This window comes from Lathamus discolor, chromosome 23 (assembly GCF_037157495.1).
Source record: "Lathamus discolor isolate bLatDis1 chromosome 23, bLatDis1.hap1, whole genome shotgun sequence".
NCBI classification, from domain to species: Eukaryota; Metazoa; Chordata; class Aves; order Psittaciformes; family Psittacidae; genus Lathamus; species Lathamus discolor.
The window spans coordinates 1,896,241-1,919,258 of NC_088906.1; the positions used below are offsets into that span (position 1 = coordinate 1,896,241).

The 23,018-nt window shown below is 59.8% G+C and overlaps 1 protein-coding gene across 2 annotated transcripts; it reads right to left on the bottom strand.

Moving 5' to 3' along the window:
• Window positions 1-139: 139 nt before the first annotated feature.
• On the bottom strand, window positions 140-19,348 carry ASIC1 (acid sensing ion channel subunit 1). Of its 2 annotated transcripts, XM_065659495.1 has the most exons (13): window positions 19,069-19,348; window positions 18,858-18,965; window positions 18,012-18,406; window positions 16,900-17,095; window positions 4,558-4,708; window positions 3,944-4,071; window positions 3,583-3,733; window positions 3,435-3,491; window positions 3,201-3,354; window positions 3,026-3,117; window positions 2,723-2,802; window positions 2,493-2,597; window positions 140-2,286 (listed from the first exon to the last, which is right to left on the bottom strand). In XM_065659495.1, exons 3-13 carry the CDS (start codon window positions 18,374-18,376, stop codon window positions 2,182-2,184), a joined length of 1,584 nt encoding a protein of 527 aa, XP_065515567.1. In that variant the 5' UTR covers window positions 18,377-18,406; window positions 18,858-18,965; window positions 19,069-19,348; the 3' UTR covers window positions 140-2,181. The 2 variants fall into 2 exon arrangements, with proteins under 2 accessions (XP_065515567.1, XP_065515566.1); XM_065659494.1 differs by lacking the exons at window positions 16,900-17,095; window positions 18,012-18,406; window positions 18,858-18,965; window positions 19,069-19,348 and adding an exon at window positions 5,470-6,093.
• Between the last annotated feature and the right edge of the window lie 3,670 nt (window positions 19,349-23,018).

The window sequence follows — 23,018 nt, forward strand, 5'->3', positions numbered from 1 at the left end:
TGGTGCCGGGATTCCAGTGCTTCAAGAGCATCCTGGGATGCTGCCATCCCCACCTGCCTCCTTAGGGAGCGTTTCCAGCAGCTCAGCAAGAGAGAAAGGCTCAGTGTTCATGAGTTATATCATTCTTTATATCATCGTTAAGAGTAGCAGGTATTGATGTACAATGCATCTGTCATCTTATTGTGCTTCCTATGAAAATGTGTGTACATAGTACAGATACCAGAGAGAATTCAACACTTTATACACTTGAAGGCATTCAGAGATCAGTAACAGAAAAGAAAATGGCACAAGAACAAGGCCTAAATGCTACTAGATGGATATCTACACTGATATGATGCATATATAGAGATATATATATATATGTACACATATATATATAGTCATATATATTCTATATAAGAAATATAAAATGCAGATGATCGAATAGAAACAAACAAAAAACCTGTATGCTTCAACAAGTGAGCGTCAAGGTCAAATCCCAGCCCCATCTTTAAAAGCTTGAATGGGAAAGAGAAAGGAAGGAAGGAAATAAATAAATGAAATGCAATGAAACATTAGGAAAAATCCATAAGAAAATTTATGGATGTGGCCAACCCGTCATCTTTGGGCGATCGCTGGGTACAAAGGACTGACCCCCAGTTCCTAATTTTGGTCAGGAAGCAAATAATAATTAATAATAATAATATTACTAATGACAACAATAATAAACCCAAAACTGCAGTTTGGAAATAATACTTACTAAAAAGACTTATTGCAAAAGCTCTTAAAGATAAGTAGCACTTCAGCCCTGGCAGGGCTCTTGCTCGGTGTGTGGGGCCTGGGGGCTGGCAGGGGCTGGGGCAGGCCAAGTTCCACTGGCCCGAGAGGGAGATGACGATGCACGTATGGACCTGGGGAGCAGAGACTCGGCCAGAGCCGGAGCCCAGCTGCTGGGGCAGGTCCCTGTGTGCCAGGGTGAGGGCAGTGGCAGGAGGAGCAGCGGCAGCCCCAGGGCAGCGAGCTCAGGGATGCCCCGATGATGCCCAGGGCTGGCGGTGCCCGGGGGCAGCTGCTGCTGGGGGGTGGTGGGGTTCAGTGGGGTGGGAGCCTGCGGTCCCGTGGACCAGAGCACCCTGTGCCATGGGGTGTCCTTCAAGCTGTGAACCCCTTTGGTGGTGGGGCTCCGGCGCATGGCTAAAGCGGTGCCAAAGGAGCATCCTTTGTGGTACCCCTGGCTGAGCCGGGCCAGTGGCTGCAGCTGAAATGGGGTTCAGGAGTTTTCCTTCTGCCTTTCTGCCCCGAGGATGGCTGTTTTGGGGGCCGCACGGGGGAGCCCCAGGTTCCCTGGGGAAAGGAGGGGCAGGGCTGGTGCTGGCCAGGCTGGATGGAACCCAGGGGAGACAGGCAGGGAGACCACACCATCACGAGTGCCTGGGCAGCGGGGTCTTCAGTGCCAAAGTGGCACCCCATGGCCGTGTCCCCTGTGGTGCTTGTGGCCAGCCAGCAAGCTGGGTGGCTGAGCACCGCCGTCCCTGGGGCAGGATGCCGAGGAAGACGTTTTGGAGAGGTGGAGGTGCCCCGTCTTCAGGCGCATGGAGTGGCTGGGAGTGCCCAGGCAAGGGCTGGCTGCGGACCACTGCGATCCCAGGGGACAGCGAGGCTCTCCTGGGACTGCTGAACCCACGGCCACGTCTGCTGGGCACACCATGGGGCTCCTCCATGATCCCCCCCCTGCCAGGCATGGGGGTTCCAGCAAGCACCGGCCAAGGCGCTGGAGCAGGATGAGCATGGAGGCGATGGACGGACGGACGGACAGGGCTGTGGATGGAGACTGCGGCCAAACGGCTGCTTCTTCTTGGCTTCTGGGTTCTAGTTAAAAAGGCCGAGGGGAGCCGAGGGGGGGGGCCGGGCCGGGCCCGGGCCCCAGCCCGCTGTGCGTGTCGCTCCCCGCACCGCGAGGGTGGCCGGGCTGGAGCATCCTCGAGTCTCTGAACTAGCGGGGCAGGCACGGAGCAGCTGCCACAGGGGCTGCGTGACCCGACCCGGCTGCCTGCCCCCAAATCCGAGGCTGTCGCTCTTGTCCGTGTCCCACCGTGTCGAGCAGCAAGGTCCCCTTAGATGTGTCTCTCTGCTGGCGCTCGCAGGGAGGAGGGCAGCTCTCCGGAGGGCTTTGGTAGCTCAGGTTGTACATCCAGACGTCGGTTAGCAGGTGAAGTCCTCAAAGGTGCCCCGGGCCGGGTGATGAGGTAGGATGTTGGCTGCGTACGTCATGCCTGCCGGGTGGCCCCGTATGCTTTCACAGGGATTCTGCAGGGCAGAGGATGGATGGGTACCGGGGGTACTGGTTTCACCCAGCTCCGTGCAGAGACTGAGTCCTTTCCCCCGCCCCAGCGTCTCTGCCTGGTGCCCCTGCTCCTTCCCCAAGCGTTCCCTAAAGTGGTGGCACCCCCCCTGCCACATCTGGGGCAGCCTCTGAGCTGCAGGAGGGGACCAGCATCTCCCACGGCACTTACGTGGCGTTTCACATCGTCCATGCTCAGCGCGACGCCCTTGTCCGTGTTGTTCCTCTTGTGGTTCTTGCGGCACTTGCCCCGCCGGCACAGCCGATGCTTTATAACCTGCGAGAGCCACATCTCAGTACCGTGGGGGCTCATGGCGGGGTCTTCCCCATGTCCCACATGAGTATTTCAGTGCTCCACGATAACCTTGCCCCCCTGGTAGCCGTAGGATGGCAGGGACCCACCTCATAGGCGTAGTCGAACAGCTCCAGTACTGTGAGGATGCTGGCCCCAATGAACAGCCCCATCTGCCCTCCAATGTCACCTGCAGAGGAGAAGGAAGCCATCAGGGTGGGGTGAATCCAGTGCCCGGTGGCAGAGAATGGGCAGAACTCATCACTGCTGTGGCCATGGCAGTGGGTGCCCCTCTCTGCATCCATGCTCTCAGCACATCCTTGGGAGCAGGCCCGTGTGCATGGGGCCAACCTTGTTGGCAGATGCTGGCTGGGTGCTGCTGCAGGGCCCCCAGCACAGCCACCAGCACTCACCCAGCAAACCAGCCACCTCGTATGCTTTCTTCTGCTCGATGGTCTCATAGTTCAGGGCTTCAAAGAAGATATCGAGCACCAGGATGTTCTCCCTGTGCAGGACATAAGATAAGGCTGAGATTTGGGATGGAGGGCCAAAAGATGCCTCCCCATCGCTGTGGCTGCAGCACGTTACCCGATGTACTGCTCCGACTTGTTGTACTTCTTGGCCAGGTACTTGGCAGAGGCTTTACTGGGGATCTTCACCATGGAGAGCTCTTTGCCATAGCGGGTCACATTGCAGGGCATCTCACAGACACAGTACTCATTATCCTTCTCCACCAGGAAATCTGGGCAGGGACAGAGGGAGATGGAGAGATGGAGAAACCCAACACACGCAGCTCGGCCCCGCGGGGCCCCGCAGCCTCACCTAAGGCCGGATCCGCACACTCCTTGTACTGCTCCGGGGTGCAGTAAGGGGCATCGCCTGGAGGAGAGAGAAAGCAGGTTTTCCTGGTGGGACCACGGCAGTGGGCTGAGCCCGGTGGGGCCCGGGCCCTGCCATGCCCAGGGCTCACCTGGCATGTGCACCATGCGGCAGTTGCAGTTCTCCACCAGGTACCGGGTCTCGCAGTCGATGCGGCAGGCGGTGATGCTGTAGGTGTCGTAAAACTCCGAGTCGCCCGCCACGGCCTTGCAGTCGCCCCAGGGAGGTGGCAGGTAGATGAGCTGGGACGGGGCAGAAGCCAGGAGTGAGGAGAGAAGCCCACCGGCCCCCAGGATGGAGCCCTACAGCAGACACCCTTGCTGTATGGGTCCCTCTGACCTAGGGGCAGGCAACAGGGCCATAGGGAGGAGGCTCAGTGCCCCACAGCAGGTCTAGCTCACAGTGCAGGGCCAAGGGGAGCATCCCACACACCCCCCCCCCCCAGTCCCTACCCGCTGCTCCTGGCAGGACACGAAGGTCTGGAAGCCGGGAGCCACCCCGAAGCCCAGCTGGTCGATCAGTGGGGGCTCATCCTGGCTGTGGATCTGCACCTTGATCCCAGCTTCAAACGAGGTCTCATCTGTGGCAGAGAGAAGTAAGGTAAGCATGGTGCTGGACCCCGCTCTGCAGGCCTGTGCTTCCATGCATCCATCAATCCATCCATCCACCCACCCGCCCATCCATCCATCCATCCATCCATCCATCCATCCATCCATCCATCATCCATCCATCCATCCCTCCATCATCCATCCATCCATCCATCATCCATCCATCCATGCCTTTGCTACACATGTCCTTGTCCCCTCTGCCTCTGACCCTCCTGCTCCAGCACCCAGGAGTGCAGCAGGGAAAGTGCTTGCCTCTATTTATAAACAAGTGATGGTTGCTTGTCTAAACTGATGGGGAGTTGCCATGGCAAAGAGCAAAGATAAGGAGGAAAAAGGGAAGAAGAGGACCCAAAGTGATGAGAAATGGAAGGAGGGAAGAGGAAGGAGACTGAGGGACATGAAGGAGCTGCCGGTGACCGAGCAGACCTGCTGGCAGAGCCGCTGGGGCCGTGGGTTACCTGTTTCCCCCCACACCGGCAGGTACTCGTCCTGCTGAATGTCCAGCATGATCTCCAGGCCGTTGCCAGTGCCCCCCTTCATGGTGATGAGCCGGGGCTTCCCGTCCTGCCCCGCGTTGAAGGTGTAGCACTTCCCATAGCGGGTGAAGACCTGCAGGAGAGGACACAGGGCTGAGGCTGGGGCCCCTCTGCCAGCATCGAACTGCTGCCAACACCGCAGCATGGAGCCAGGAGGGTATTGCCAGTCCCAAAACGCTGTCAGCCCCAGCCTGGGGTATGATCCGGCTCACGCTCCTGCTCTATGGGGTGTCTCTCCCCATTGGAATGGCCCTGATGGAGGACGAGATGCTCCCCACCATGGCACAGACTCAGAGGAGACATTTACAGAGTTAAAGCACCTCGACCCCACATACCCCACGGCAGCCCCAGCTCCCCGAGACGGCGGCACTGAGCCCTACTCCTGCACCAGCATCTCCTCCAAGCCCTCCTCCATCCCTGCAGAGGACAGGGCTGGACGGGTTCCTGATCCCTCCCATCCCTCCTCGGCCGTTCCAGCTGACACCTCCAGCATGTCTCCATAGAATCATACAATCATTAGGGTTGGAAAGGACCTGAAGATCATCTTAAGATCCATGCCACTGAGTTGCTGCCAGCCCAGGCAAGGGTCATGTGAGGCCGATCACTGCAGACCCCATGGTGATGCCAGGACAGAGATGCCAGACAAACAGAACCCTGGCACTGCTCTCCGTGTCCCAGCAGCAGGTCTCTGCAGCCAGTGCTATCCCCAACTCCAATGAGAGTGGCCAGCAGCCTGTCCCTGGGCTGGCAAGGACAGTGTCCCCCGCAGTGCCTGATCCCACATGGTGCCGGCCGGAGCTGCTCCCTGCTCCCGGCCACCTCGGGGCTACTCACCACGGCGAAGTCACCGGGGCCACACTGCTCGCCCCGGTAGCTGCAGCTCAGCAGCATGTCCTCCAGCTGGTGGCAAGTGCGGTTAAAGAACACGTACAAATTGAGGGGCTCGTCCTCCTCCTCCTCAGGGCCAGGCTGGGCTGGGGTGAAGCCCAGCTCCATCCCGGGCTCGTAGTCAATCAGGGGGCCCAGGTAGAGCAGGTCCTCGTGGCTGAGCTGCGAGGCCCGCACGCGGTTGATGTTGCAGAAGGTGATGGCAGGGAAGGTCATCTCGGGGCTGTCCTCCTCGCTGAGCAGCGTGACGTGGTGGTACTCCAGGTAGTAGGCGATGCGGTCGGCCACCTGGTAGAGGAAGACGGAGAGGGAGAGGAGGAAGGCGAGCGCCCAGAGCGCCTGCCGAGCACCCAGGCTGCCCTCCACAAAGATGTGGCTCAGCCCGTGCAGCGTGCAGCTGCTGGCGAAGGCCACAAAGTCCGTGGCTGCCCCTGCATCCTCCTCCTCTTCATCCTCCTCCTGCCCATACAGGAACTCATCTGCTCCGTTATCTCCTGTCCCCGTGGCTGCAGCATCTCTTGGTCCTTCCTCGCTGGAGAAGGAGATGGTGCAGAATATCTGGAGAGGCATTGTCCAGCGTGGGGGTCCTGGCTCCGGCGTGGGGGTCCTGGTTCCTGCCCTGCCCCAGCCCAGGGGGCTTCAAGAGTGGGTCGGTTCCTCGGGGTGTGGGTGAGAGGGGCTGGGGGAGAGCAGGGAAGGAGGAAGGGGCGAGTTCAGAGAGGAGAAACGCAGAAGAGAAAAGGAGCGAGAGGCGCGTGAAGGAGAGGAGCAGAAGGATGCTCAGAGGGGACAGGGAGAGGAGGATATATCAGGAGCTGGGAGGAGGAGAGGAGGAGCAAGGGGCGGTTCTGCGAGCTCCCCAGGTCCCCTGGGACAACCGACCGCTGCTGGCAGGAGGGAGCAGGGACCTTGCCGGCTCCGGAAGCACCGGTGCTTTGGGAGCTCCTGGTGCTGCCTGCGGGGCCCTGAGGTGCTGCCAGGTCCGGTGGGCACGGGTGAACAGGGGTGTACACGGGTACCAGGAGTGCTGCATCCCCACACTGCATCCTCCATCCTCACTGCAGGGCAGCCCGGTCCTGGCAGCCCGACCAGCAGCGCCAGCCAAGGTCTCCCTGCTGGGTGCCAGCCTGTTTCCAAAGCCACCGTATGCCAGCCTCCAGGATCTTCATCAGGGCAGCTGGGGCCAGAGGTTTTCCCAAAATGCCTGTGACGTTGTCCTGCTGCAGCGCCCATCCAGGTGGTGCCAGTGAGGGCAGGAGGATGCTCTGGTGTCCCCAGGCTGTCACGGTGCTCATCCCGTCCCTACGGGCTGATCTCCAGGTGCCATAGAGCATAAGCATGGGAGCATCCAGCAAAGGCAATGTCCCAAGCAGTGTGAGGTCTGTCCTCCAGTCCAGGGCTCTTTTGGGCAGGATTTGGGCACTGACATGGTCCAGGTGATGATTCCTCCTGCGGAGCACAGCCAGTGCGTGGTCACCTCGTGCTTTGGATCCCCATGGGGCACAGGGAGCCACCGCTTTCCCTGGGGAATGGTGTCCAGGCCTCATGGTGCTGGGGTCCAGGAGGGCAGCCCGGGTGATGGCGGTGGGATGGAGCCGGCAGCTGGGCACAAAGGCGTCTCCTCGCTGCAGCCCTGCAGCAGCACAGCCCCTGCCTGTGGTTTTGCCTTTCTCCTGCACTCAGCACTTCATAAAAGCATCAATGTGACCACAGAGCAATCTCCAGCCCCTTCCCAGCACTGCAGCCGCCATCGCCGGCCCAAGGGGAAGGGAAGCATCTAAATACAGCAGTGCTTTGACGCACAAGAGCTGGACCGGAGGTTTTAGTGGGTGTCTGGGTGTTCATTGCACGCCCCAGCCCACCAGTTTGGCTGCTGTGCCTCCTTCCCCACATGCACTGTGGGGCTCGCAGTCCGTGAGCACATCCTGGCTTATGGATATGAGCACCGCCAAACTGAGCGACCAAATGCAACCAGGAAACTTGTACAGGTCTGGTCTGATACCAAGAGCAAATTCATCTGCTCTTCCCAAGCGAGTGACACCGGTGTAACGGGAAGGGCACGCACTGGGGATCCCTGCCAGGGCAGGCTCAGCCAGGATGGTGACTGATGATGTGACAACGGGCTGTCCTTTGAGGAGCCATCCTGGGGCTCTCCAGGCTCAATATATCCAATAGGGCCCTTGTTTAGGGGGGACACTGGCAGTTGCCACAAAGCTGGGGACACTGTTGGTGCCTGGGAGAAGGGGGGGTGACCTTGGGAATGAGTGCCCGAGCCACGGGATGAGATTTCATAAAGCAAGGTTGCATCCGAGCTGGAAACTCACCCTGGGAAACGGGACCGAGGGGGCGGATTGGGTGGCTGGGAGCCACCGTGCTATGGGGACCAGGTCACATCCCAGCCCTTTGCCTTTGATGGAGACAAGCTGCAGCTGCATCCTGGGCTGGGCTATAAAGGCATCGGGGCTTCAGTTGGGATGGGGTTTGAGGGTGCTGGATTGGTTAAGCCCTGTGGAGGCAAGCTGTGCTGACTGCATGCTGCTAGAGGATGCTTTGAGCAGGTACGAGCTGATTGAGCTTGGGGTGGGATTTCTGGTGCTCCCTGGCTCTGGGGCAGGCAGTTTCTGTGCAATGCCTGTAGGAGGGAGAGGAGAAGAAGGAAGGAAAATGGCAGAGAAGCCTGAAGGGGCTTGTTTAGCCCTGGTAGGGCGCAGTGGGTCAGCCCCTGATGGTGTGAGCGAGGGGCTGATCTGATCCCCATGGCATGGAGAGGTTTAATGTGTCTTCTTGGGAGCAATTGCAGCAGGGAGAGGGATCTGCTGTAATGAGAACACTCCACCCTCAGCTGGGGCCATTAACTTGCCCTCTTTGGCTTAAACAGCTTGTGGAAGGTGCCAGGGCTGGCTCCGAGCAGCCAAGAGGTGCAGTGAGGCTGAGCACGGCCCTGGCTCCGGTTACCACCTCCTGTCCCAGAGCTGACACTTGAGCTGGGGTGAAGGTGACCGGGGACGGTCACAGCCACAGCCACGAGCACGGTGGCACCGGCACTCAGGAGCGTGCATCCTGCTTCCACAACGGGGGGCAAACTGTGGCCACGTCCCCACGGTGCAGCCAGCGGGGTTGTGGCCCTGGTGCGTGCGAGTTTGGGAGGTGCTGGATGAGTCCTTGGGCTCGTTCCAGCTCTTCCCTTGCCAGGAGTTATTTTTACCCTCTCTCAGGTAAAGCTGTGGCGGTGGGGGGGGGGGGGATGCTATAATTAACCGTGACATCAGCCCCCGTGGCGGCGCGCGGCGGGATGCTGCTGCCGCACCCCGACCCACCGCTGGGGACCAGGGATGCTCAGCGCGGCCCTGCCGCAGCGAGGGATGCGGGATGCTGGAGCTGGGGTTTTCCTGGCTCTGGCAGAGCGCTCGGCCGCTGTCCTGGGGCAGTTGGGCCCCACTTCGCAGCTCCTCATGGGCCCAGGAAAAGGAGGTTTCCCGGAGTAGGGGAACACGGAGGCGGCGGAGGGAAGCGGGAGGGGGATTTGACGGCAGCAACAGCACATTTCACAGCCTGTCACGCTTTAATGGCAGAGGAGATCAAAGCCGGGATGGAGTTATTCATAGAGATAAACCAATCCCCGAGGAGGCGAGGAGAAAACAACATTGCAAGCTGTGTTATCCCAGGCCTGCAAGCGGCAGCCCAGCCCTGGGGAGGCTGTTGCAGAAAGTGCCTCTGGATCTGGACCCTTTTGGGTTTGTAACTGGGGCATTGCCAAGGGCTGGCTGAGCTGGGGCTGAGCTCCCTGCATCACCCCGGGGGGTACCCAAAGGCTGGAGCTGACCAGAGGGAAGGGGTGAAAGCGGCCGGGAGCTGGATTTGGGAATGGGTATCTGATGGAGCAGATGGGCCCCCTGCAGCCGGGCTGTCCTGCTCCCACAGCGCAGCCGGGTGCATTGCATCGAAGGGGAGGAAAATCAGGTTTGCAATGTGCCTTGGCCCAGGAATGTGCTTTGCAGCTCCCAGAGCTGCCGTGGTGGTGGTGGTGGTGGCACCCCCAGTGCCTCCATCGCCGCTCTGGGCAGGATGAGCGGCTTCGGGGTAGCTCTATGGCTGCAGATCCCCCCCTGACCCTGCTGAGAGGCAGAGTGAGGGCAGCCAAGCGAGGTGGGATTGCCCGGGCAGTGGGGATCTCTGCTGGGACTAATCCTGCCACCCTTTATCAGATACTGCCACCTTGCCTCCACTTGCTCTGCCAGCCAAGCCGGGCGCAGCTTGTGTTATCCAGCCCTTTATCCCTCAGATTAGACGCTTCACAGTGGATTAGCATGTCACATTCTAATGCAGAAAAATTGATGATTAAAAAGGAGTTTTTCCTCTGTATTATTCCCCACCTCCGCCTTCTCTCCACCCCATCCCTGCAGGCCCAGGCAGCCCAGCCCCAGCCATGGGGACTGGCGATGCTGTGGTGCTCATTGATGCAGTGGCCCTGTCCCTGGCTCACAAAGGGGATGGGACACCAAAGGTCCCTTTTTGGGACCGTGCAGGGCTGGTATGCTCCAGCCCAACAGCTTTTGGTGGCAGAGCTCCCTTGGACCATCCAGCCCCAGCATCTACAGCACAGGACTTTAATAAAAAGCACATTATGGTGAGTAATGTGCTAAGTGGACTTCATTACGGACCTGGGGCCTCCCTGGCTGCCGTTGTTCCATATGATTTCATATCAGATGAGCCTTATCTCCTCTCCAAACGCTTCCATTTAAACTCCATTAATCTTTCAAAGCTTCTCTGGGCTGGTGCTGCTGAGCGCTTCCCAGCTGGGCGCTGGTGCTGCTGCCCCAGTGGCTTGGGGTCTCTGCAGGGCTCAGATGGGATCCCCACGGCTCCGAGGGCAGTCGAGCGTGTACCTGCAGCCGGGTCCTCTCCATGCATCCGCTGTGGTGCCTCCCACAGCCACCTTATCCCTGGATCCACTTATCCAGGGATGCATTTATGCCGTTATAACTGAAACCGTTTGTGATGCTGAGAGCTTTCCAGGTGATTCACCCACTGGTGATGTCCCTTTATGCCATGGAGGGGTCACTGCACTGTGCTGGCTCCTGCTTTAACGGGATACAGAGGATGCTGCTGAGGTGCCGCTAATTCCCATGCGGCAGGGATTCCTGTGTGTGGATGCTCATCCCAACGCCTTTCCATGTTTCCTGCCGATCAGGAATTACCCATAAGCAGGTTGCAATTTCTTCTGACATCCTTCACAATTGCTCAGGCAGTTCATGCAAGAAGATTCAAGCTGATGCTTTTATTGGTGGTGGAGGGGGGGGAAGTTGTATCCCTGTCTGGTTTCCGTGCTCTGCTCGCTCGCTCCGGCTCGGCACACATCACGGTTTTCAAATCTAATCTAATCCAAGCAGGGGAGATGCAGAGCCCCGGCGTGTGGCTGCTCTTGAGGGGTCTCCCTGTCCCTTTACTTGGCTGTGAAGCCGCAGGGAAAGCCGAATCACGGGGCTTAAAATCCCTGATAAACCAGAGGGAAGGCCCCTGCTCCAGCACCGTGCTGTGCCCATCTCCATCCTCAGGGTAAGAGCTTGGTTGCAGATGCACCAAACCCTTCACACAGGAGCAAAAAGGAGTAAAAGGTCGTGTCCAAGTGTCAGGGCCTGGGTAAATAAATAAGAGGCTGAGGAGCTTCTTGAATGGAGGAAGTACAGGGATGCTTGCTGCTTGGAGAGGCCTGGCTCCGGCCAAGCTCTCCGCAGGCACATAGAGAAAGGGAGATAAATGAAAGCTGAGGCAAAAGGCTGGGAGTTAATTTCCTGGATCTCCCTATGGAGATCTCTGCCTCCTCTCACTCTGCCTCATGCTCGGGGGACCTGCCCCGCTCTGCTCCAGCTTCTCCCCACTTGGACTGGGAGGGAAGAGGGAGAAACAGCACCAGGAGCTTTCCTGGGCCGATGCTTTGAGGCAGCCACTGTTGGCAATGGCTCCGGGGCTGCTCACCTGGGGCTCAGATACTGACCAAAGGAGAGCAAGGGGAAGGGTCTGGAGAAATCCCATGTGCTGGTGATGGGCCAGGGCTGCATTTCCAGCTTGCAGCTCCCTTAGGGGCTGGCATCTGCAGGGCACACATCCTTGCCTCTGTTGTGGCTCGATAGCACTTGAAAGCCTCTTCATCTCTTCCAGCAGCCACAGATGCTATTAAAGCTTATTAATAATAATTAATAATTCATTTTTAAATGATACTTTATGTGCAAAGGCATCTCAAGAGGAGCATCAATGGCCTGAGGTGCATCTGAGCTGCTCCAAGCCCTTGGCATGACCCCTCTGGGTGCACACAGCGCTGGGCACTGTGGCTCTGAGCACGGCTGTGTGCGTTGCTGGTGTTGGACATTGCCCCTGGGCAGCACCAGGCAATAAGGGACCCGCGGCCGGGTCTGATCCTGCTCCTGCATGTCCTCTTAACCGCCTGCTGGGATGGGTGGAAGCGGTGCTGTTCAGTGCTTAGAGCTTGGAGGTGCTAAATGATTTACCTGCTCTGTTGTAGAGCTGCTAATGAAGCAGCTGTGAGGCACAGGCACGCGTCGGCCTCCCACCGTGCTGTGCCCAGCACCGAGGTCCTCAGCCTGCTTGTTCCTGACCCTCTTCTGCACCAGCACAGCCAGCATCGTGGTGGGTTCAGTAGCATCACTCCCGAGCACCAAACGCACCGGGGTCACACCAGGGCATCGCTGTCCCGCTGCAGAATGAGCGTGAACTGCAACCGGCTTCCAACGAGAGCTGCTGTCCCCACGTTAATATGGGGCAAGCAAAGCCCCACAAGCAGCTGAGGGATCCCAAATCCTCACACCCGTGTCTGGAAAAGCCTGGATGAAGCTGTGGAAAGGAGGCAGCTGCGGAGCAACTCTCGTTGGTGTCACTGCTCCGTGCCTGAGGGCTGAACTGCTCACGGCTGCTCTCCGGGTGGTTTGCTTGGAGCCAAATACAGCGATACTGGAAAATCTCGGTGCTGCCAATGAGCCCCCGGAGCCCGGGTGCTCCCGACCCACTGTGCTTCCCAGGAAAGCCGAGCCACCGCCAGTCAACAGCCGCGATCCCGCGCGTGGCTGCTCCTCTGCTCCATCACCTCCGATTCTTTTGCACCAGGCAACCGGTGTCCCACTGGGATTGCTTCGTTCAGCTGGAAAATGATGCAACCTCCGGGGTCAAACGCTGCTGCTGTTGGACGGCAAAGAGGCCCATGTGGAGGGGGAGCCCGGCTGGGAGCTCACAGGTGATGCAGGTGGGGATGATGCTGCTGGGTCCCCGGGGGAGCTACCAGGATGCTGGAGGTGAATCGCTGCTCGGAAAGAACGGATACATGCGAGCAATTTCAAATGCTTATAAATGATTTAGGAGCCCGTGTGCTGCTTTAAGGAGTGATTTACATAAATCACTTGAATGTCTTACAGAATTTGCACACGTGCTGGCTCCGGCGGGCGCCGTGCTGGGAGCTGCTGGGCTCAGCGAGCACCGGGTACCAGCCCCAGCACTGGAGGATGATGCTGTTTGGGGCCAGTGGCCATCCCTGCTGCCCGCATGTGCTTCCCAGGTTGGTTTTCCAGAGCCAGATGAGCCCGTGCGGGGTTTGTATTAACTGTCAAAAGCTGCAGGAAAGATGTGGGTATCAGTGATTCCTGCGCTGGGCTCTCCAGCTGTGTTGGAGATGCTTTTCCCTCCAGCTCTATGATTATCCACTAACGCTGCGCTGCAGGAGAGCTCTGCTCGCCACGGGGCTCCTGGGCTTGTGACTGCTGCAGCTCCATGCAGGGCCATGGGGCGCTGGGAGCTGGACCCTGGGTCCCCTGGTGGGTGCTGAGGTGTGGATCCTGCGGGGCTGAGGGTTGAGATGGAGCAGAGAGAGAGCAGCATCCCCTGGTTGAATACGCTGAGACCAGCAGCGTGCAGTGAGGAGGCTGTGAGCTGAGCAGGGAGCTCAGGGGGTGCAGAGAGGCTCTGGGGGTGCAGATGGGGCTTAGCAGGGTATGGAGGGCACAGTGGGGTGCAGAGGGGCACAGCAGGATCTGATAGTGTCCAGTGGGGTCCAGAAGGTTGCAATGGGGTGGTGCGAGGTACAGCAAGATGCTGCTGGATCTGTTCTCTGTCACAGTAGCTCCTGCATTGCTCTGGAGATGAGGAGGATGGTTGGGAGTTGCTGGAAGTGCTCCAAACCTTTCCTGCTCCCTCCCTTGCTTCTCCCTCTGTCCACTCGGTATTTCCAGGGCAGAGGATGCAGAATTCAATGCAAAAGGCAGCGGCATGATCTCCATGTCAAACTCAATTCTCCCTCGTGCCAGCTCAGCCTTGGAGCCTCATGGAAACGGTCCAGAGGTCTTAATCCTCTGCAGCTTCTGGAGGATGTCCCATGCGCTCTGCCCCAGGGCTCCCAGCTCCACGCCAGGCTCGGCCTGGAAGCAGGATGGTGACAAGGAGCTGGGGATGTGGCTCTCGCCCCGGGTCATGCTCATGGAGTGTGAGAAGGAAAAGCTGTAAGCGCTCATTGCACCGCGCCAGGCTCCTTGCATGATCCCTGGCTGCACTGACCCCCCCAAAAAGGGGCTTCATGAGCATGGGGCATCATCCCAAGTTTTAGTGCTGGTTTTGCACAGAGCAGCCCCAATTCCTGTCGCGTGGGCATGGAGAGGGAGCTCAGCCTCTGTGTTTCTCTTTATTCCCTGGGATACAAAGGCAATTAAGGGGGTTTAGAGCCCAGAGAAGACTGCTGGGCCTTTCTCTTGCTGGGCAAGGAGCAGAGCCATAGGGAGTGAGGATGGAGGGAGAGGAAACCCAAGCTGGGAGGCGGCAGGGCTGCGAGCTCCCGCAGAGGAGCAAGGGCTCCAGCTTATAAATAATGAAGCGGTGAGTGTGACCCATTGATCTCTGCTGCTAATGGGCACATCAGGGAGCACAGCCCTGAAACGGGGGCAACAGCGAGGGCAATTCCCCCTTCCCTGCAACGGGATCCAGGCAGCCACCCCCTGCCTGCTCCACGTGTGGCCCTGGGAGCGCAGGGCTCTGGGCACAGCCCTGGGGCTGGTGACATCCTCAGCCCGTGTCCCTCATGGTTGTGCCCTGAGAAGGGTCAGGATTTACCCCTCAGCCTTGTGTTTGCCCCTCTGGGGACATTTGTTTCCCCCTGGGACTTCTTAGAGGGTTCAATGCCCTATACAGGATGAGTTCAAGCCTGGTCAGCTCCACCTCTATCCCTGGAGCATCCCTGCATCCTGCACATAGCTGCTGCTGCTGCCGTGCACCAACCAGGGTAGGGAGAGATGGAGATGAGCAATGCCACGGACCTCCTGATGTGGCCTGGTGATGATGCAGGATGAAAGAGGAGGTGGGAAAAGCCCGTATAATCCCAGGATGGGCTTTCCCATGGCCTCCCGTGTGCTGGGGAATCCTGTCCTGGCTGCACGGTGACACCGCGCACTGGGGCAATGGGGCGAGGGGGCTGAGCCCCAGCAACAGCCCCATTGGGGTGCTCCAGGATGGGTGCGATCACAGGGGCAGCGCGGGGGGGGGGGGGGGGGGGGACACAGGGGCAGGAGCCCCGCTTGCCCTCGTTGCCGTTCGCCGCAGCTCCCCCGAGCCCTCCCTTCCGCCGGGGACCGCTAACGCGGCAGCCGCTGCGGGTCGGGGCCGCGCCGCTCTCCCTCCCCATCGCCTCCCGTGCCGGCCGGCATCAGCATGCAGGCAGCATCGCCCCGCCGGCCCCTCGGCTCTGCCAATGGCCACGGCGCTGGAGTGCGATAGCGGCAAAGGGCTCAGGACCAGCGCACAGCCCTGAGTGCGTGCAGGCAGCTCCCCCCGGGCCCCGGGGTCGGGGCAGCCCCAGAATCCCCCCTTAGCGAGGCCCGTCCTGAGCGCGGCACCTCCTCTATACCAGTGAGAGCAGAAGGGTGACGCTGGCTGTAAAAGCACCCCCTCAGGGCATGCCACAAGCCTGGACCGTGCAAAGGGCTCCCCGAGGTGAACAAGGCCCCTGCATGAGGTGGTGGGATCCCCATCGGGGCGCCGTGGGCTGCGGGGAGGTTGGTGCATCACTGGGTGATGGTCCCCGGCACCCACCAGCTCTAACTGGTGCCACCAGGCCCAGAGCAGCACAGAGCCTGGCTCAGTCTGGGTCCAAGGCAGGAGGAGGGAGCAGCAAAACAGCATCAAGCATCAAACTAACGCCTCTAAAAGCTTCTGTGAAGCCCAGGACCCCCGTGCAGGGATGGGGCAAAGGTTTCTTGAAGAGCAAAGTGGGATGTGACAGCAGGCAGGACCCCGCACACAGGCGGCACCATCCCCAGCCCTGCCTGTGCGAGGCTACGAGGGGAGTCCAAAGGGCAACAGAGATGTAGCACAGAGCCAGCTTTTTCTAATCAATTCCATTAAATCATCCCAACCTGCTTGCAAGGAATAATCCAGGCAGGAATAACAGCCCAGCTGTGAGTCTATTTTGCTTTAGCTGGTTGGAGGGGATGCGGGAAGCAGGGTGTATGGACCCCGGCAGGGAGCTGGGATGAGGGTCCCTGAGGATGCTTTGGTGGCCGCAGGAGTGCTGGAAAGGATCCAGCCCCCTCCGGGCTGCAACTTGCCTCCATTTAACAAATAAAGCGCCTGATGGTTGACAACAAGCATCGCTCTGTGCAAAGAGCCTCTCAGAGGAATTTAATGCAGATGATTAAAATCACCCAAATTGGGCTGGGACCGGGGCAGCAGCTCTGCGGACGCGCAGCCGGTACCTTGGGATGCTCAGTGGCTTCATCCTCCCTTGGCATGCAACACGAGTGGGACATCCCTAGGCTGGGGACAAGGACGGGGACCCAGAGCAGCGCAGAGCTCCATGCTGGAGCCAGCTCGGGAAGAGCCACCCCGGCTGCCCAATTTGTCAGGCAGCACCCGAATAGCACTGTTTAATTCCCAGCTGGATGGGGGAGAGGCAGCCGCAGGGGGATAATAAAGGCTTTATTGTGCACTGGATCCGTGCACAAGCACAAGACACAACCGTGCTGGGGCACAACGCCACGTGTGCCACCGGGACCTGCTTTCCCTAAGGGATTGCAGGGCTCCAGCAGGTCCCCACCGGCCATCGCCGCGGCTCTCCCAGCTCTCCCACTGGTGTCTCCTCAGCACACGGCCGTTTCCAGCACAAGGTTTCCAGCCCGGCATGCACAGCCCTGCTTTGCAGAGCCCGAGTGATCCCGGGGCGCTTTACCCATGCAGGAGCATCCCTTGCAGCCACATTGAGGAGCGCCTGGACCTCAAGCCCCAGCAACACCCTCTGGCATTGGATGCTGCCGGTCGCTTCCAAGCTGGAAGGAGCAGCTCCAGGTGCAGGAAAGGCAGCGCTGGGCCGGGGCCGTGGGGGGCACTCACCACTTTGAAGTCTTCCGGGGTGCACTGCTCGCCACGGAAGAAGCAGGACAGCAGCATCTCGCGGATGTCGTGACCGGCCCGGTCGTAAAACTCCAGCATGTTGAAAGGTTTGGGCTTGAAGTTCCGGAAGTTCGCCTTGTCCTGCAGGATTTCCAGCTGCTTCTCGTCGGCGCTCTGCGTGTCCGGGATCTCGTATCTTGGGGGAAAGAGCAGGCAGAAGCTCAGGCCTGAGGGCAGCGCCTGCTCCCGCTGGCAAAAGCCATTTGAGCTGCACATGAGCTCCTTCTACCCCGACCCCGCTGTGGGCTCAGCAAAGTCCCGGCTGCTTCGCATGTGGCATTTTCAAGAGCATGAGGAGCTGGTCCCACAGCACCAGCCCTGGTTGAGGCCAGCCCGGCCCCATTCCTTGGTGGCATCATGGATGCAGGCGATCGCCTTGCTGGACATGGGTTGAGTGTGGTGGGTCTCAGCCCCTGCTCCCATGGATGCAACCCCCTCCCTGGGGCAGCGGTGAAGCCACTTGGCGAACAGGAGCCTTGCTGCTGGCGCCAGGCTCATAGCAGTGGATTGGCAGCACCAATTGGTGCCAGGCTCATAGGAGAGGATTGGCAGCACCTCTACAGCCATGGGGATGGGCTGGAGGCGGTGGATGAGGGGCTTCACTGTGAATGCTGCCACCGTGGCCCAAGGAATGGCAAGAACCCGGTCCTGGGGCATGGGTGATGCTCTGCAGCTTCACCTGCTGGTACCCCCATCCTCGGTGCATGTGTCAGGTGTGCAGGACATGGTGTTGGAGCCACGCATGCTGGATCTGCCCCACAGGCAGCCCAGAGTGGCCTTGGCCTTGCTGCATGTCCACACACGCATGGGAACGATGAGTGCCAGGTCTATGCAGGGCAGCCCAGCCCGGCAGCCACGTACCCAGGAGCAGAAGCAGGACCTGGTGGCTCTCTGGTGTTGCGGCATCCAGCTACAGAGCTGAACTAACCCAGGATCTGCTTCCTCATGGAGACTAAGGAGATGCTGCCCGTGCCAGCCACGGTGAGGGGCTGGGGCCTTGCCCTGGCACGCGGAGGTGATGCCTGGAGCCACCTCAAAGCACCAGCACCCACCTGTTATTGAGCAGGGCGAGGAGCTCGCCGGCGTGGTACAGGTCGTTCTTGGTCACCCGGCTGAAGCGGAACTCGTTGAGGTTGCAGAAGGTGACGGCGGGGAAGGTGAGCCTGGTGGCGGCCACCTCGTCCAGCTTGGTGACGTGGGGGTACAGGAAGTAGTACTGGATGCGGTTGGTGCAGACGAGGGTGAGCAGCGCCAGCGAGCCCAGGAAGCACAGAGCCCAGACCACGCGCTTCAGCGACAGCCGCTCGTAGGAGAAGATGTGCGAGAGCCCGTGCAGGGTGGAGCTGCTGGCGAAGGCCTGGATGCTCACCGGCTGCCCGCTGTCCACCTCCTCCTCGTCCACCTTCAGGTCCATCATGGTCTGCGCTGGCACCCCGGGGTGGCCACTCTGCGGAGAAGGGAGCCTGTGGGTGCTCGGTGGTGCCACGGTGGCCTCGTGGGTGCTGCCGCTGCCTGGCCCATGGCATCCCCATGCAGGGAGATGCTGGAGATGCACCCAGGTCATGGGGCAGATGCTTTGCTGGGCCCTGCTTTCCCCACAAGCCTATATATATATATATATATATATACACACATGCACATATATGTCTGCATATATATATATATGTATGTATATTTGGGTGCAGCCTCCTGCATCTCCTCCCCTCCCACCTCCTCTCTGCCCTCCCCATCCCATGGCAGGACTGGGCTGCCATGCCCCCCCAGCACCCTTCTGTACCCATCGCTCCCACCCCACATCCCCCACCCCCCCCACCCCCCCCCGCTTCCCGGTCCCCCTCTCCCTTCCCCAAATGGCACCGGCGCATCCACAAACGGATGAAGGAATCGAGGATGCGAACCTGGAAGCGGGGCCGGCGGCCGCGGCCAGCGCTGGGCTCCTTCTGCTGTGCGACGGTGGCTGCCGCTGCGTCGGGGGTGCCGGGGCTGGGACGAGCCTCCCTCCACCTCTTGGGTTGGGGAGACGGGAGCGGGAGACGAGCGGGGACCGAGCCCGGCAGCGGCGGGCGAACCGGAAAAGAAGGAGGGGAATAAAAATAGCCTCGGTGGTACCTTGGTGCAAGCGGGGGAGCGGGGATGCGCCGGGGCCTCGCTCAGCGCCGGGCGGGGGGACCGGAGGCGACCATCGCCGGAGAGGAGGCAGCTGCCGGGTGTGAGGAGGAAAGAGGAGGAGAAGGAAGGCGAGCAAGAGGCTGCTTCCCTGCCAAACACATGGAGACCTCCCCCCGTGGCTATCTGGGAGCGGGTGCTTTCTTCAGATGCATAATCCGCATGAAGTCATTGTCTGTGCGCTGGTGGGGCCGGAGGCCGGGGTGCCGCAGGCCGGTGGGCAGCGAGGAGGAGGAGGAGGAGGAGAAGGAGGAGGAGGGAGAGGCGGAGGAGCTCCAGCGATTGCAGGCTGCTGGCAGGGGCTGTTGGTGCTGCTGCCGTGTGCATGTGGGTAATGTGTGTGTGTGTGCGTGTGCGCTCCCATCCCCCAGCGCCTGCCAGGGATGCTCCAGCCCCTCGCTCCGACGGAGCACCCCCTCCCGGACCCCCCCCATACACCCCCGACCCGGCTCTGCCCTGCCCCGGCCGCCACCACCCTCGTGGGCTTCACCCATGGGTGGCCCCGGTGGGCGCTCGCTCACGCTTGGGCTGGTCCTTCCAGCCCTTTCTGCTTGCGGTGGTGGTGGGTGCCTGCCCCGGGCTCAGCCCTGCTCTCTGCTGGCATGGTCCCCAGCACGATGCTTGCCCCCATGGAGTCTGCCCTGCGCAGGACATGCTGCCCCTTTCCCAGTCATTCACCTTCGGCCATTGACAGGCAACAGAAAGGTGCTGCTGTCCCCAGGGTGCTCCCTGGGCAGGAGGCTCTGGGTGCTCTGCTCCTCCCCAGGGCCATGCACGAGGGTTGCACAGCGCTGCCCGGCTGTGCCACTGCATCTCCAACCCCGCTTCATCTCCTTCTGCTCCCCAGGGAGGCCTGGGGTGCCCTCATCCATCACCCAGGTGAGCTGGGGACGCGCATCCCACTGCAGACCTGGGCCCAGCAGCAGCGCAGGGAGCAGAGCCTGCAGCAGGCTCCTGCCCACTGCTCCCAGTGAGGTGACTGCAGCGAAATGGGGAATGTTCCAATGACCTTTAGGAGCGCGATGTTGGAAAGGGGCAGCCAGACCCCAGGGCGGTCTCAACAACCTGCATCCCTGCCCAAAGGAGCTTTCCCAGTGCGTTATCCCTGTCTGAACCATGGCTAACGGGAACATGGGCAATTGGGTTCAGCAGGGTCAGGCGTGCATCCCTGTCCCCAAATCCCATGTCTTGGACACCCTTGGTTTGGTCCTTTTCTGGAGCATCCTCTCTCAGACTGGGTCCTTGCCTGAGCAGGAACATGGGGTTTTGCAGCGGGACCTGCTTGGGGATGGAGATGGGGCCCAGGGACACCCCCATGAGCCAATGCCTCCCCCTGCTTGCTACTGAGCACAGGGATGACCCTGCCAGAGCTTGGAAACGTGGCTGCAAGGCCCAGGAGAGCAGCATTAGTGCGTCCATTGGCACCAGCTCTGCCTTTCCCTTCCCTGCTCCGCTCTGCAGCGAGTCGGCATTGCTCCTTGCCTGGATGACAGCCGCCTGCTCATAGCTGTCTCTCCATTAGGGCTCCTGCTAGAAACCCGGGGAGGGATGTGCTGCTTGGAAAAGGGAGAAGGACGTTTCAAAAGGGGCTGTTTCTGCCTTTCCCTCCTGGGTTTTTTCCCCCTTCCAGATGAGAAGCCATTCTCTGCAGTGGTTTTATTGACAGTGAATCCCCGGGCAGCGGCAGGGATGGACGGGGTTTCAGGCCGGAGCGGATGCGCTTGCAGATGTACTTGTGAGCCACTGCACAAGGAACCCCAACGCAGAGCCTCTGCCCATCCTGGCTGGAAAGCGCCTTTCCTGGGGGGCTGTTGGGGACCCTGAACACCCCCGAACACCCCAGGACCCTTTCCTGCAGGCGAGCAGTCAGAGGGAACTTGGTTGCCGCTGGCCCCGGGCCAGGAAGGATGCAGCTGCATCCTTGGAGTCGAGTGGAGCGTGGGGAGCGCGAGCATTTCCGTGTTATTTTTCGGGGGAGCCACGTGAGGGTTGTGTTAATTCCTGCTGGGAGAGGCAGCGGAACCGGCTGCGGGGTGGCTGAGGAGCTCACAATTAGCCCCAGGTGATAACGGATAACAGCAAGGCACCGGGCATGAAGGCTGAAAGGTAGCTGGGATCTGAGCGTGATGGGCAGTGGGGTGTGAAGAGGAGGAGGAGGAGGAGGAAGCTGCCGTGGCTGCAAGATGGGTGCTCGGCCCCAGCACGGGTTAGGGATGCAGTAGCTGGGGCTCCCTGCAGGCCTGGCCACAGATCTAATTACTAGGAAGAAAGTAATTAAGGGAAGGTGCTGCAGCGCTGAGGCTCCCAGCGCAGGCTCCAGCAGACAGGCAAGGCACTGGCACGTCTCAGGAGCACCTCGGGAGCTTGGGCCAAGGGATAACTGCAGCCTGGGGCTATTTGCTCGCTTTCCAGGCAGTGTTTGTCTCTCCTCCACCATACACACCTCTTAGAGAAACCAACTTCCATCCTGCTTCCTGGAAGAGCATCCCCAGGGCAAGGATGGGTTTGCAGGGATGGGTACCAGGCGCTTTTCCATGCTTTTCTTGGGTTATGTCCTGCTATTACTCTCTCTGAGGCATCCTTGGCTTGCAAATTGCTTCTTTACCTGCATCCACTGCCCCGCTGCCGTAAAAGAGGGAGAGACCTTTAATTCATAAAGAGACCTTTAATTCATAAAGGTCCATTTAGGTACTGTGGGCACTGGAGGTGTTGGACACTGCCGCTTCCCTTTCCCTTCCAGGGCTGCGAGAGCCCCAGCCCTGCAATCTCCAGGGCTGAGGAGATTAAATGGGAAGGCCACCAGTGTAGGATGGCATAAAGGTGGGTCTGGCCTCACAGCCCCATGCAGGTTCTAGGGGTGAAGGGGGATTAATTCGTGCCCCCCTTCAAAGCTGGGCTGAGTGACATGTAAAATATCTCCCCAGCCAGTCTCTGCTAATGGGTTGCAAATTGCTTCCATCAGCGCCGGTGGTACAGATTGCTCATCTGAAATTGCTTCCAGGAGCCCATTTTGGGGCCAAACACTTCCAAGCTTGGGAAAATAACCATCAGGAGCAACAGCAAACTGTGTTCAGATGAGGCACCGTGGGGCCTGCGCGAGGATTGTGCCTTCCTCACTGGTGGGGTGGCTCCAGCGTTAGGGGCTGTTGCATCTGCATGGGACTTAGAATCATGGAATCCTTTAGGTTTGGACCTTTAAGTCCAACCGTTCCCCCTGCACTGCCAAGGCCACCACCGAACCATGTCACAAAGCACCACATCTCCATGCCTGTTTGATACCTCCAGGGATGGTGACTCAACCACTGCCCTGGGCAGCCTCTTCCAGGGCTTGACAGTGAAGAGCTCGTTCCTCATTTCCAGTCTAAACCTTCCCCTCACTGCCCTTGTCCTGCTGGCCACCCAGCTTCTGATACAAGCCAGGATGTTCTTGGCCATGTGGGCACGCTGCTGGATCACCTTCAGCTGGCTCTTGACCAACACCCCCAGGTTCTTTTCCACCAGCAGCTTCCCAGCCACTCCTCCCCAATCCCTGGCATGGGATTGCTGTGACCCAAGTGCCATGTGAACCTCACTATTGGCCCCATCCATCCATCCAGCCCATCCAGATCCCTCTGTAGAGCCTCCTGCCCTCGAGCAGACCACTACTCCTGCCCCGTCTGGTGTCATCTGCAGACTCACTGAGGGTGTCCTTGAGCCAGATAAAGACATCAAACAGAGCTGGCCCCAGCTCTGGGCCATGGGGAACATCACCACCAACTGCATTTAACTCCATTCACCACCACGCTTTGGCCTTTGGCCTTGGCCAGTTTTTGACCCATTGAAGACCCATCCAAGCCAGTTTCTCCAGAAGAATGCTATGGGGAACAGTGCCAACGGCTCTACTAAAGTTTAGG